The 11,998-nt window shown below is 38.3% G+C and overlaps 1 protein-coding gene across 13 annotated transcripts in view; it reads right to left on the reverse strand.

Annotated features, from left to right (window-relative positions):
• REV1 (DNA-directed DNA polymerase) overlaps positions 1–10,415 on the reverse strand; it is a 77,956-nt gene extending 67,541 nt beyond the window's left edge. For 11 of the 13 annotated variants that reach the window (XM_088984534.1, XM_088984517.1, XM_088984524.1 and 8 more), the window contains exons 1-5: positions 10,080–10,403; positions 9,847–9,985; positions 9,640–9,755; positions 9,462–9,538; positions 8,588–9,105 (exon numbers count right to left, since the gene is read on the reverse strand). In XM_088984534.1, coding sequence (XP_088840660.1) covers positions 8,588–9,105; positions 9,462–9,538; positions 9,640–9,755; positions 9,847–9,985; positions 10,080–10,288 — 1,059 coding nt within the window. In that variant the 5' untranslated portion in view covers positions 10,289–10,403. Of the gene's footprint in view, positions 1–8,587; positions 9,106–9,461; positions 9,539–9,639; positions 9,756–9,846; positions 9,986–10,079 lie in introns of all 13 variants that reach the window. The other 2 variants (XM_088984540.1, XM_088984512.1) reach the window with 1 other exon arrangement.
• Positions 10,416–11,998: the final 1,583 nt, after the last annotated feature.

The raw sequence follows: 11,998 nt of genomic DNA on the forward strand, positions 1-11,998 counted from the left end.
ATAAGTAAGGAAGAACTTTAAAATTTTGTCTAATCAACACATTTTCTACTACTACTACTACTTTTTTTTTTATTCTTTTCCTATAACAAAAATAAGGGTTCAGCCCCTATATTTTTTTAATTTTCTTTTCCTTCTTTTTCTTCTCACGAATATGTTGATTTTCTATACTTTAACATGAACTCTAGACTTTTCTTATGAAAATTATGAATAATTATTAAGAAAATATGGTTATGGTACCTAGGGAACTACCCTAGGCGACCCCTTGTCGCCTAGCCTCACCTTGGCGCCTTGAAAACTATGATTGATTTATCTATCTATTGAGAGGTTTCTCTTGCTTGTAAACCCACTCTTGTGCTAAAGAAAGTAAGACCATTGACCAGGTATGAACACCATCAAGGTCTTGTTGACACTTCTGTTAAACCCAACTACAAGGTCTTGCAGGCACCCAGAAGCCTTGCTAGTTCAGGTTGGGTTGGCACTTGTGAAGCCCAATCGATTTCAATTATTGCAAACACCCGTAAAGTCTTGCTAGTTGTAAAGGCTTGGCTAGTGCCCAAGAAGTCCAATTGGTTAATGTAAACCCCTAGTAGTGGTTTAAGGTAGAGGATGTAAGCAAGGTTGGCCAAACCTCTATAAAAATCTTGTGTGCCTTGTGTGTGTTCGTTTGTTTGTTTTCTTTCCAGTTTTGCAGTTTCTTTTTATTTGCTAACATCATCAGTTAATTGCAATATCTTGATTCCTTGAGATCTTGCAGATATTGTTCTATTTTGTGTTTCTTTGTTTTCATCTGCAAGATATAAGGTCACTTAGTGCAATTACTGGGCTACTAACCTCATTACCATTACTAAATGCACTAACTCCCTAGTTTAGTAATTTGGGGCTTTTATTGCTTATTAACATCTTCCCACTGCTAGCCATTCATTCTAACCATTGTGCATTTACATTTACAGTTGCTTTTATCTATTGTTCATTGTTATTCAACTGTACTTACATTTCTGCAGTTAGATTTGTCCTTGAGATTCTGGTAGCAACTAACAACTACTTGAATCTCAAATTAATTGTACTTGGATAGTTGGTCCCCATCTCAGCTATCATATTGTAACAGGTCCTTCTCTTTGCTACCTCTAATGGCTGATCCTCTCTCTCCAGTTGTTATTCAAGCACACACTACTAGGTGCAACTGCATTTAATTTATTGTTCTTTACAATCAACCACCCTTTAAGTTTCTACAGTTATTTACATTCAGCATTTATATTTATTTGTTTAACTGTAGAACCACTAACCAAATATCAGGATGTAAATTTTGATTGTTCTGTTTATCCTTCCACTGCTACCATCTTGTTAGCAGTCTCTATTATTATTATTGTTTATATTTGTTGATTGTTAACCCCATAGCTCCGGCTATCATATTGCTTGTTTGTTTTTGTAGCTACAAATTTCTTGTTCAGCAGTTGAGTTAATCAGAGAATAACATCTTGATTGACAACCAAACCAATTTGACTGAACCTAACATTCCGTTGCATCTTGATTCCTATTGTAAAGAAGGCTTAGCTTCAGTTTTAGGGAAAGGCTATTGAGCTTAACTTGTGAATAGTCAAAGAATTCATATTTGAACTCAAATTTTTTAAAGCTCTACCCAGTTCACCCCCTCTTGGGTAAGGCCATTGGTACCAATAGGCTCACCACTTAGTCCTTATTGATTTGCTCATTTGTGAATTGGCTAAACATATTTCAAAGGAGATGCCATGGTGCTTGTTACTTGCTGATGAAATAGCATTAATTAATGATGTTAGAGTTAGCCGAATAAGGGTAGATTAGTCAACTCACCTTGGTTAAGTTATGAGCTTATGTGGCAGTCTTATTAGAGGTTCTCTGTCCCATACTTAAGTAGGGGCAGTTTAGTCCTTGTACATTTAATTAGAAGCCTAATCACTATTAAGAGGTCGACTGATAGGGTTTAGCTATCAGGTTCGACAGTTCTTTCATCTTCTTCTTCTTCTCTTCTCCTTCTTCTTCTCCTTCTCTTTCCTCTTCTCCTTACTGGTTAGGACTACTGTAGCTACAGTAGAAACATGGTATCAGAGCGTGACAACTTCAGTTCGTGACAACTTCAGTTCGTGCTTCAGTTCTCTCCTTTTCTTCTGGGCTGTCAATGGAGAAAAGTGGTTCGTCCCAGGCCTGAAACATCACAGCTCTTCTTTTTTCTGGTGCACAGAACCTCCTTTCCTAAGAAAACAACTTCAGCAGTGAATTGTTGGCTGAAGCTCTCAAACGAAGGTTGGTTATCTCTCCTCTGTGTGTTGTTGTATTTCTGGGTTGAAAATCTTCAAGAACTTGAGAGAACTGATCAGAACCTAAAGAACTAGGTTGGTTGTTGCCCTGGTTCTTGGAAAAATTACAAGAACAGGCTGTGTTTACAGTGACCAAATGGTATAAGGGCTGCTACTGTAGGTGGCCGAATGGTGCAAGGTGTAATGCAATGGTACTAGTTGAGTTTTTGTTGGTCTTGTGGTGCCCTCTTAAAAGCGTTAAAGCAGGTCTGTATTGTGTGTGACAGCTATGGCTGTGTGGTGGTGCTTGTGATGCACAAACTCTGTTGAGTAGTTATAAGAGAGCTTTCATCTGGTTAGTAAGTGCTGAATTAATGTCGATGTAGTCTGTGTTTTTTTTTTTTGGTGAAATCAGTAGTGGTGTGGATAAGAACCAAGGCGTGTGCATCTATCATTGTGTTTAGGGACTGCTGTAGGTTCTGAAACATCAAACTCTTGACAGCAGCACTTAGTTGGTGATTGGAAATTCATATTAGAGGCAGCATTGAAAGAGTATCATGGCAGCAATGGGAGATGGCTGTAGTGATCAGAAACCTAGTGTGGTGGTTTCCTCTGACTATCTAGGTGTACAGATGACCTCAATTAAACTGAATGGTGAGAACTATGTTCCATGGGCCAAGTCGGTGGAAGTTTTTCTCAAGGCAAAGAGAAAAGTGAAGCATGTGAAAATAGATAAACCACCGGCTGACTCTCCAGGGTTTGATGATTGGGAACAGGAGGATGCTCAAATCATGACATGGCTATGGAACAGTATGGAACCCAAAATAAATGCCAACTTCATGTTCTTAGATACAGCTAAGGACATATGGGAACATGCCAAGAAGCTATATTCTGGGCAAAATAATACTACAAGGGTATATCAGCTCTATCAGGAGTACTTTGGTCTGCAACAAGGAAATAAAACCCTAGAAGAGTACTATGCCAGTATGAAGAACCTCATAAATGAACTCAATGTCTATCATCCTCTCACTCCAAATGTTAAGGTTCAGCAACAACAGAGGGAACAACTAGATGTCACAAGGTTCTTAGTGGGGTTGAAATCAGAGTATAAACCAGTTAGAGCCCAAATATTGGGGGGCTCTACCCTTCCTACACTTGAGGAAGTGTTTGCTCGGCTCCGCAAGATTTCTTTGGGACAGACAGAGAATCCCACACAGTTTGATAGATCAGCTTTTGTGACAGCCAGAGGAGGTGGACGTGGTACGAAAGGGGGAGGACATGCCTCCCGAGGAGGTCGTGGTGGTTCCATATTTGGCCGTGGTGGTGGTCGTGACTTAGGGGGAGGCCGTGGCAAAGAAAAAGGCAGCTCTACATGGAAGTGTACCCACTGTGGCAGGGAAGGACATTCCATAAATTTCTGTTATGATCTTCATGGTCGCCCTCCTTCTAAATGGGCCAATCATGCTGTTGCTGATGGTGTTGATGTCAGTGATAATCAACAGGCAGACCTAACTCCTTCCACATCTACATTTGTTTCCAGAAGGGAGATGGTGAGTGTACCGCGTGATGAGTATGAGCAATTCCTTCAGTCCACTTCACAGCACACTACTGCTACTCTTGCCCACTCAGGTATAGCTTGCCTGTCATCTAAAACCTCTCCTTGGATTATTGACTCTGGAGCCTCTGATCACAAGACCGGGACTCCAGGTGTGTTCTCTTCTCTCTCTGAAACTTCCACATCTCAAACTGTTACCCTTGCCAATGATTCCTCCTCTCCCATCTGTGGTGTTGGCAATGTTGACATGGCTTCTCTTTCTTTATCATCTGTTCTATATGTCCCTAAGTTTCCATTCAATCTTATGTCTGTTAGTAAATTAACCAAAACTCTTAACTGCTCTGTTACTTTTTTCCCTTCCTCTTGTGTTTTTCAGGATCTCAGGACAGGGAAAAAGATTGGTGGGGGGCATGAAGCTGGTGGATTATATTACCTTGACGGTGGTGGATCGTCAGTTGCACTTCAGACTTCACTCACTCCTCTACAGTGGCATTGTCGACTGGGACATCCTTCTCTCAAGGCACTCAAGATACTAGTTCCGTCTTTGAGTCATTTGTTAGTGTTACAGTGTGAGTCGTGTCAGTTTGGGAAACATCGTCATGTTTCCTTCAGTCCTAGAGTTGAAAGTCGTATGTTGAGTCCTTTTGCTTTGGTTCATTCAGATGTTTGGGGCCCGATCAAAATAGAGTCTTATAATGGTTACAAGTATTTTGTCACTTTTATTGATGATTGTTCAAGAATGACATGGATTTATTTAATGAAAGAAAAGAGTGAATTATTTTTCATTTTTCAAAAATTCCATGCTGAAATGCATACAAAGTTTGGTGTTCCAATCTAAGTTCTTCGTTCAGATAATGGTCGTGAATATTTTCTAATTTCCTTTCAACAATATTTAGAACAGCATGGCATCATTCATCAAACTTCTTGTGCATCCACTCCTCAACAAAATGGGGTGGCTGAACGAAAGAACCGTCATCTCCTTGAAACAGCTCGGTCTATTCTTCATCATATGAGTGTTCCTAAACGATTTTGGAGTGATGCTGTACTTACTGCGTGTTTCCTCATTAATCGGATGCCCTCATTTATTCTTCATGGTCGTTCTCCCTTCTCTATCTTGTTCCCCACCTTGTCTCCCTTTCCGTTAACACCTCGTATCTTTGGTTGTGTGCTTTGTTCACAATCTGAGTCCTGGAATAGACAAGTTGGATGCACGCTCCATTAAGTGTGTCTTTCTTGGCTACTCTCGGACTCAAAAAGGGTACAAGTGTTACAATCCCATTACTCGGAAGTGCTGTCTGTCCTGATGTCACCTTTTTTGAGTATATTCCCTTCTTCTCGGGAACTGAAGCATCTTCGTCTCCACCTTTACTTCCTCTTCCTCTTCCGGTCAGTGATCCCATTCCGGGTGTTTCTATTGGAGTTGACTCGTCACCTCATCCAGTGCAGATCCCTATTGAATGACCACCAATTCGACAAGTGTATACACGTCGAACGACACCAGCCCCTCCTCCAGCTTCTACCTTGTCTGCGGATCCTGTTGTTGTTCCTGTTGCTGAACCTTCAGGACTTGACCTACCCATTGCCTTAAGGAAAGGTAAACGTAGTTCTACTCTCCATCCCATTTCCAATTTTGTTTCAGTATCTCGCCTTTCCACCTCACATCGCTAGTTTGTTTCACTATTGTCATCTATTTCCATACCTAACAATGTCCAAGAGGCTCTTAGTTCACCTGGGTGGAAGTAGGCAATGGAGGAGGAACTCTCTGCTCTTCAGCATACTCACACGTGGGAGCTCACTACTCTTCCTCCTAGTAAGCATGTTGTGGGTTGTAAATGGGTGTATACTGTTAAATACTTGCCAGATGATAGTGTGGAGCATCTGAAAGCCAGACTTGTTGCTAAAGGGTATTCACAGTTGTATGGAGTGGACTATATGGAGACCTTCTCTCCAGTGGCTAAGATTAGCTTTGTCTATGTGTTAATTTCCCTGGCAGTTATGTATGATTGGCCCTTATTTCAACTTGACATAAAAAATGCCTTCCTTCATGGTGACCTTATAGAGGAGGTATATATAGAGCAACCACTTGGGTTTGTTGCTCAGGGGGAGGCTAGTAAGGTGTACAGACTGAAAAAAGCAATTTATGGGTTGAAACAATCGCCTCGTGCTTGGTTCGGGAAGTTTAGTGAAGTGGTGAAGAATTTTGGAATGAAACAATGCCAGGTTGATCACTCAGTGTTCAGCTATGACTTAGAAGCTGGAAAGATTTTATTAGTGGTCTATGTGGATGATATTGTCATAACTGGCAGTGACAACTTGGGGATCGACAAACGCAAGGTCTTTCTGCAAAATCATTTTCAAACAAAAGACCTTGGGACATTGAAGTATTTATTGGGTATAGAAATTGCTAGACCAAGACAAGGTGTAAACCTGTGCCAAAGAAAATATGTTCTCGATCTATTGGACGAAACAGGATTGTTAGGTGCAAAACCGGCTGAGACTCCTATGGAACCAAATGTTAAGTTGAGCAGTGATACAAGGGAAATATTTGATGATCCTAGAAGGTATAGACTAGTGGGGAAGCTAAACTATTTGACTATCACAAGACCAGACATCTCCTTTGCAGTCAGTGTGGTGAGCCAATTTATGCAGAACCCTCGTATATCTCACTGGGATGCAGTTCTTAGAATTGTAAGATATTTGAAGGGAGCTCCGGGCCGTGGGCTATTGTATAAACCAGGAGGAAAACTTGAAGTAGTTGGGTACACGGATGCAGATTAGGCGGGCTCTGTGTCTGATAGAAGATCTACTACAGGTTACTGCACATTTCTTGGAGGAAATCTTGTGACGTGGAAGAGTAAAAAGCAGACGGTTGTGGCTAAAAGCAGTGCTGAAGCCGAGTACAGAGCCATGGCACACACTACATGTGAATTAGTGTGGTTGAGGAATCTCCTACAAGAAATCGGGTTCCACATGGATAAATCTATGAAGTTGTACTATGACAATCAAGCTGCGCTCCATATCTCATCCAACCCTGTTTTTCATGAGAGAACAAAGCACATAGACATTGATTGCCACTTTGTGAGGGAGAAGGTTCTTACTAGAGAGATAAGCACAGAACATGTAAGCTCAGGTGATTAGTGGGAAGATTTGTTTACAAAAGCCTTAAGCTCAGGGAGAGTGAACTATATATGTAACAAGTTGGGATTATATGACATATATTCTCCAGCTTGAGGGGGAGTGTTAGAGTTAGCCGAATAAGGGTAGATTAGTCAACTCACCTTGGTTAAGTTATGAGTTTATGTGGCAGTCTTATTAGAGGTTCTCTGTCCCATACTTAAGTAGGGGCAGTTTAGTCCTTGTACATTTAATTAGAAGCCTAATCACTATTAAGAGGTCGACTGATAGGGTTTAGCTATCAGGTTCGACAATTCTTTCATCTTCTTCTTCTTCTCTTCTCCTTCTCTTTCCTCTTCTCCTTACTGGTTTGGACTACTGTAGCTATAGTAGAAATAAATGAAATTAACAAATAATTAAATGCAAAATTAGGTTTATGGGCAAATAACTTAAAAACAAAAGGTTTTAAAATAAGGATTCATTTTATATGCAGCGTAAATTTAATAATAAAAGCAGCACAAATCAGGGTACACTTACGATTTGAGATCAAGAATTTGACCTCTTACCTTGGTTCAATAATTCATAACAAGGGAGAAAAAGAGGAGGATGCCACCCATAGAGTTAGAGTAGGATGAGAAAAATGGAGGCGCTCATCCAAATTCTTATGTAATAAACAAATACCACTTAAACTAAAAGAAATTTTCTGTAAAACAATTGCAAGGACAAAAATGTTGGATGGACTATGGAGCAGCATTAGGCAGTCAAGAAACAATAAAAACATGTCCAAAAAAATCAGTGTAGCAGAAACACAAATGTTAAGATGGATGGATGAAAAAACTAAAAAGAACAAGGTCAAAAATGAAGTCATTCAAAAGAACCTAAGAGTGGCTGCAACTGCAATAGATGATAAAATGAAAGGCAATAGAATAAAATGGTTTGGTCACATGCAAAGAAGACCATCTACAGCACCCATAAGAAGAAGTGATCTTTACAAGTTGAAGGGGCTAGAAAAGCTTAAGAGCAAACCAAAGAGGACATGGGTTGAGCTAGTAAGAAATGATTTAAGTGCTCATAATTTAACATGGATATGGCACTAAACAAAATGGAATGATGAAACAAGATTCATGTAGCCAACCCATAAGTTGTGGCAACGCTTAGATGATAATGAGGATGATGAATGATTGGCAAGACAGGATAGAGCCAAAGGTTAGGTCTGTATCCAGTCCACTCCTCTCAAGAGCCTACATGGTTGGGAGTTGGGACCAACATTGGGTAATGGTCTTTCTTTTATTGACAATATGGGACAGAAGTCTAGTTCTTAAGTATCATATAAGAGTATGAAATTATCTTTCATAATCTACCAAGAAAAGAAAAGAATAGATGTTAAGTAGTAAATATCAATAAACTTACTATGCATGCATTTGCAAGGTGTAGATGTTGCCACATCACTTTAGCAGCTAAGTCTTATAGCAGGAGTACAAGAAGAGCAAAAGAAAGGAGTAGAATATGCATTGCTCTCCAAATTAGGGGAAAAAAGTGCATTAGTGGAAACTAACCTCATGTTAAAGATAGTTCAACTGAGTCATTCCACAAATGCACAATGTGATATAATCCTGAAAACAAGCAACTGCATTGACAATTTCATTACCTTGAAATAGTTCTCCACAAAATTAGGATCCCCAAGAGTTGAATGCAACTGATTAGAAGGACTCTTTCTTCTTGAATTTGGTGATCCTTCAGAATTTTTACTATCCAAAAAGTAGCAGTTGACTGAAGTCGAAGGGCTGTCAGGTCTCGACTGAGACACCAATTTGACACTGTTTTCATCTTCCATGTCAGTGGAACTTGCACCTAACAATCTCAGATTACCAGATTCTACATCATCAGAAGATGGTTGTTCTTCCACTACTTCAGAAGACTTTTCATGCAAGACAGATTCCCCAATGCATTGTTTTGTGTCATTTATGGATTCCTCTGGTTCAGATAACAATGCATTCTTAATCATGCAATCATTTAACAATGAGTCCTTAGTTTCAAGCTTCTCATGGAAGCTTGCAGAAGTTTCAGAACCCTCAGATACAAAGTTTCCCTTGAGAGAGAAGAAGGCCGACAATTTTTTCTGGTTACATGTTTCCTTCACAAGCTGGTCTAGTTGATAAGGAACCCCTGGAGAACAGAAAAAATATATTGCTTCAATACTTATTATCCACATAAAACTCAGCAGCGGTTCACCATCATTTAACAAACAAAGATGGAGCAAATAGCAGATATTTCAATGGGAACATTTCTAATGTACAATTTTAAGCATTTATACTCACCCTTCTAATGATAAGAATGGTGTCTTGACATTTTTGCATTCCAATTATATCAACTAAACAAATTCCATCATCCATTACCTATTTCTTACTGGTACAGTAAATAATATTTCTGCAGCACGGCAGCAGCCGCAGCACCATATGGTAGAAAAATTAAATACCCTAAGCACAATTGGCTGCTGCAAAATCGAGAACAAGATAACTTACAATTTAGAAGCCTATTGGCAGCAACGCAGTCCAATACCCATGTTGGTTTCACTACTGGAAGCCCACCACTAAAGGACCTGTGCCAGAATTACCAACAATAAGAACAGAGATAAGTTAAAGAGAGTGCACAATATTGGTTTTGGAGAAGAAAATGCAAAGAATAAATGGGAGAAAAAACCTCAAGTTCTTAAGTTTGCTGTTAGGAAGATTACTGCAGATGATATGAGTAACACGATGCCTCGAAAAGTAATTCTCAAAGCGGCCTCCATGTTTCAACATATAACCTCGAAGCTCCTGGACGCCAACTTATTAAAACCAAGGACACAACTACATGAATGTACTAAATTTAGAAAGAAATACACAAAATTGAAAATAATGAACAAACCTGACTAGAGGGAACTGTGAACCCGTCAACAAAAATTGAAACCCCATGAAACATAGCTTTACCAGACTCGCTAAGCGAAGAAGTTGAAGCATTCGCATCGAATTGGTTTCGAAGTTTTCGGTTTTTATCCACCATGTAGCTACAGAGAATCGTCAGTTAAAAAAATGAATAGATAGCTCCAATAAATCGAGAGAGAGAGAGAGAGAGAGAGAGAGAAAGAGAGTGGGAGAGACCTTCCAAAATCAGTGAAAGGGGAATTGCGAGAGAAGGATCTGGAGGAAGAGAGGGAATTGGCACCCCAGGCCATGCCAAGAGTTTTCTGGTTGATCTTTTTTTTCTTGTTATTCTTATTGCTTCCTTCGGAAGGATTGGAAGAGTTGGAATTAAGACTCCTCTTCGACTTGCCATCTGAATTCGCCGAGCAAGAAGAATCAAAACTCATTTTTCTATAATTGCGTTTTAACCAAAAACCCTGCTGGCATTCGGAAATGGAGCAATGGATCCTGAACGGTGCGAGGAAAGGTAAGCGCGCAAATCTCAAATCTCTGTTGATTACTTGTATTGTATTTCGAGGTTCAAATTATATAAATTATGAAAGATCATTTAAATAGACACCCCGAGGTAGTTTGCTTTTTACTAAGATAACCCTGTAATTTGCAACCAGCCATCCTACTTATTTTATCATCCGTCAGAAACCGTTTAAATATCCGTTTGGAAATGGCTTAATTTTGTTTTTTTAAGCCCCGAGACTATGAGCCAAACTTGAGCTCTAATACGGCTAGATTCAAAAGCTCATAAGTTTGAGCTTGTTTATCAACCAAATTTTTTATAAAATATATTAGCGGGGATCGCATGGGATTTATTAAGACAAAGTTAAATAATAAAAATGGTCATTTACTAAAATACCTTTTATAGTTTTATAAATTTATTAAAATTTACCCTATAGTTAATATTTTACTAAAACACTATTTATAATTTGCAATGGGTTTAATCAATTAGATGATAGTGAAAATCACGGTATTGATCATAATGTTTATTTAAATAAATTTAATTAAAAAAATAAAAATAAAAATATCATTTTTTCCATTAATAAGACACGGGCAACCACTCTATTGGTTATATTTGATCAATTTTGTTTTCTGTAAAAAATGTGTTATGGGTATTTTTTGAATAAAAAATCATGGGCCTAATGGCAAAACAAACAGTCCTTAATGAAAGGATGATCAAGTAAATATGTTGTAAAATATATGGTATGTTTTAGTAAAATAAAAACTATAAGGTAGGTTTAAGTAAATATGTAAAACAATAAGGTGTGTAGGAATGGCAACGGGGCGGGTTCAGGGCGGGGATCATATTCCCCATCCCTGACCCCGATTCTAAAATTAATCCCCATCCCCAATCCCTGAAAGGGATGAGTTCCCCATGGGACCCGAATCCCCAAATTATTTTCAAATAATAGTATTTTTTAAAATAAATTTATTTAAAACAAAATAAAATTTTAAATTACAAATAATGTTTTAAATATGTTTTGAATATATATATATATATATATATATATATATATATATATATATATATATATATATATAATATAAATAATACAATAGTATATTTAATATAAATAATATTTAACATATATATATATAACCGGGGCAGGGCGGGGGCCTCAATCCCCATCCTTGACCCCAACTAAGGATTCCTATTAATCATCGTCCCTTGCCCTTGCCCCGCCAAAACAATCCCCATCCTCGACCCTATCAAGTTGGGGAAGTCGGGTCCTCATCAAGGATAGAAAATTTTGTCATTCATAAAAGTGCGTTCAAGTAAATGACCCTAATAGAAACACATAAGAGTATACAATTATGTTTTATATTTTCAACTTTTTAAATAATTAATAATTATTCATATTTTATATACTACTTTTAATAAAATATTTATAATACAAAAATAACAATAATTAATCTCAGTTAGGTTTATTCATCAAACTGATGAAACCGACCAACCTGATTAACTCGACCCGAATTTGTCGGTTTTCTAGTATTTTAGGTTGGCTTGGGTTTAAAAATTTCCCAATTTGACCAAATTGGATTAGTTTCACTTTGGCCATTTGTAAACCGACCAAAATTGAGCGACCTAACCATGGATATATATA

The sequence above is a fragment of the Nelumbo lutea genome, chromosome 1 (assembly GCF_056320005.1).
Source record: "Nelumbo lutea isolate HS-2025 chromosome 1, American lotus-T2T, whole genome shotgun sequence".
Classification (NCBI taxonomy): Eukaryota; Viridiplantae; Streptophyta; class Magnoliopsida; order Proteales; family Nelumbonaceae; genus Nelumbo; species Nelumbo lutea.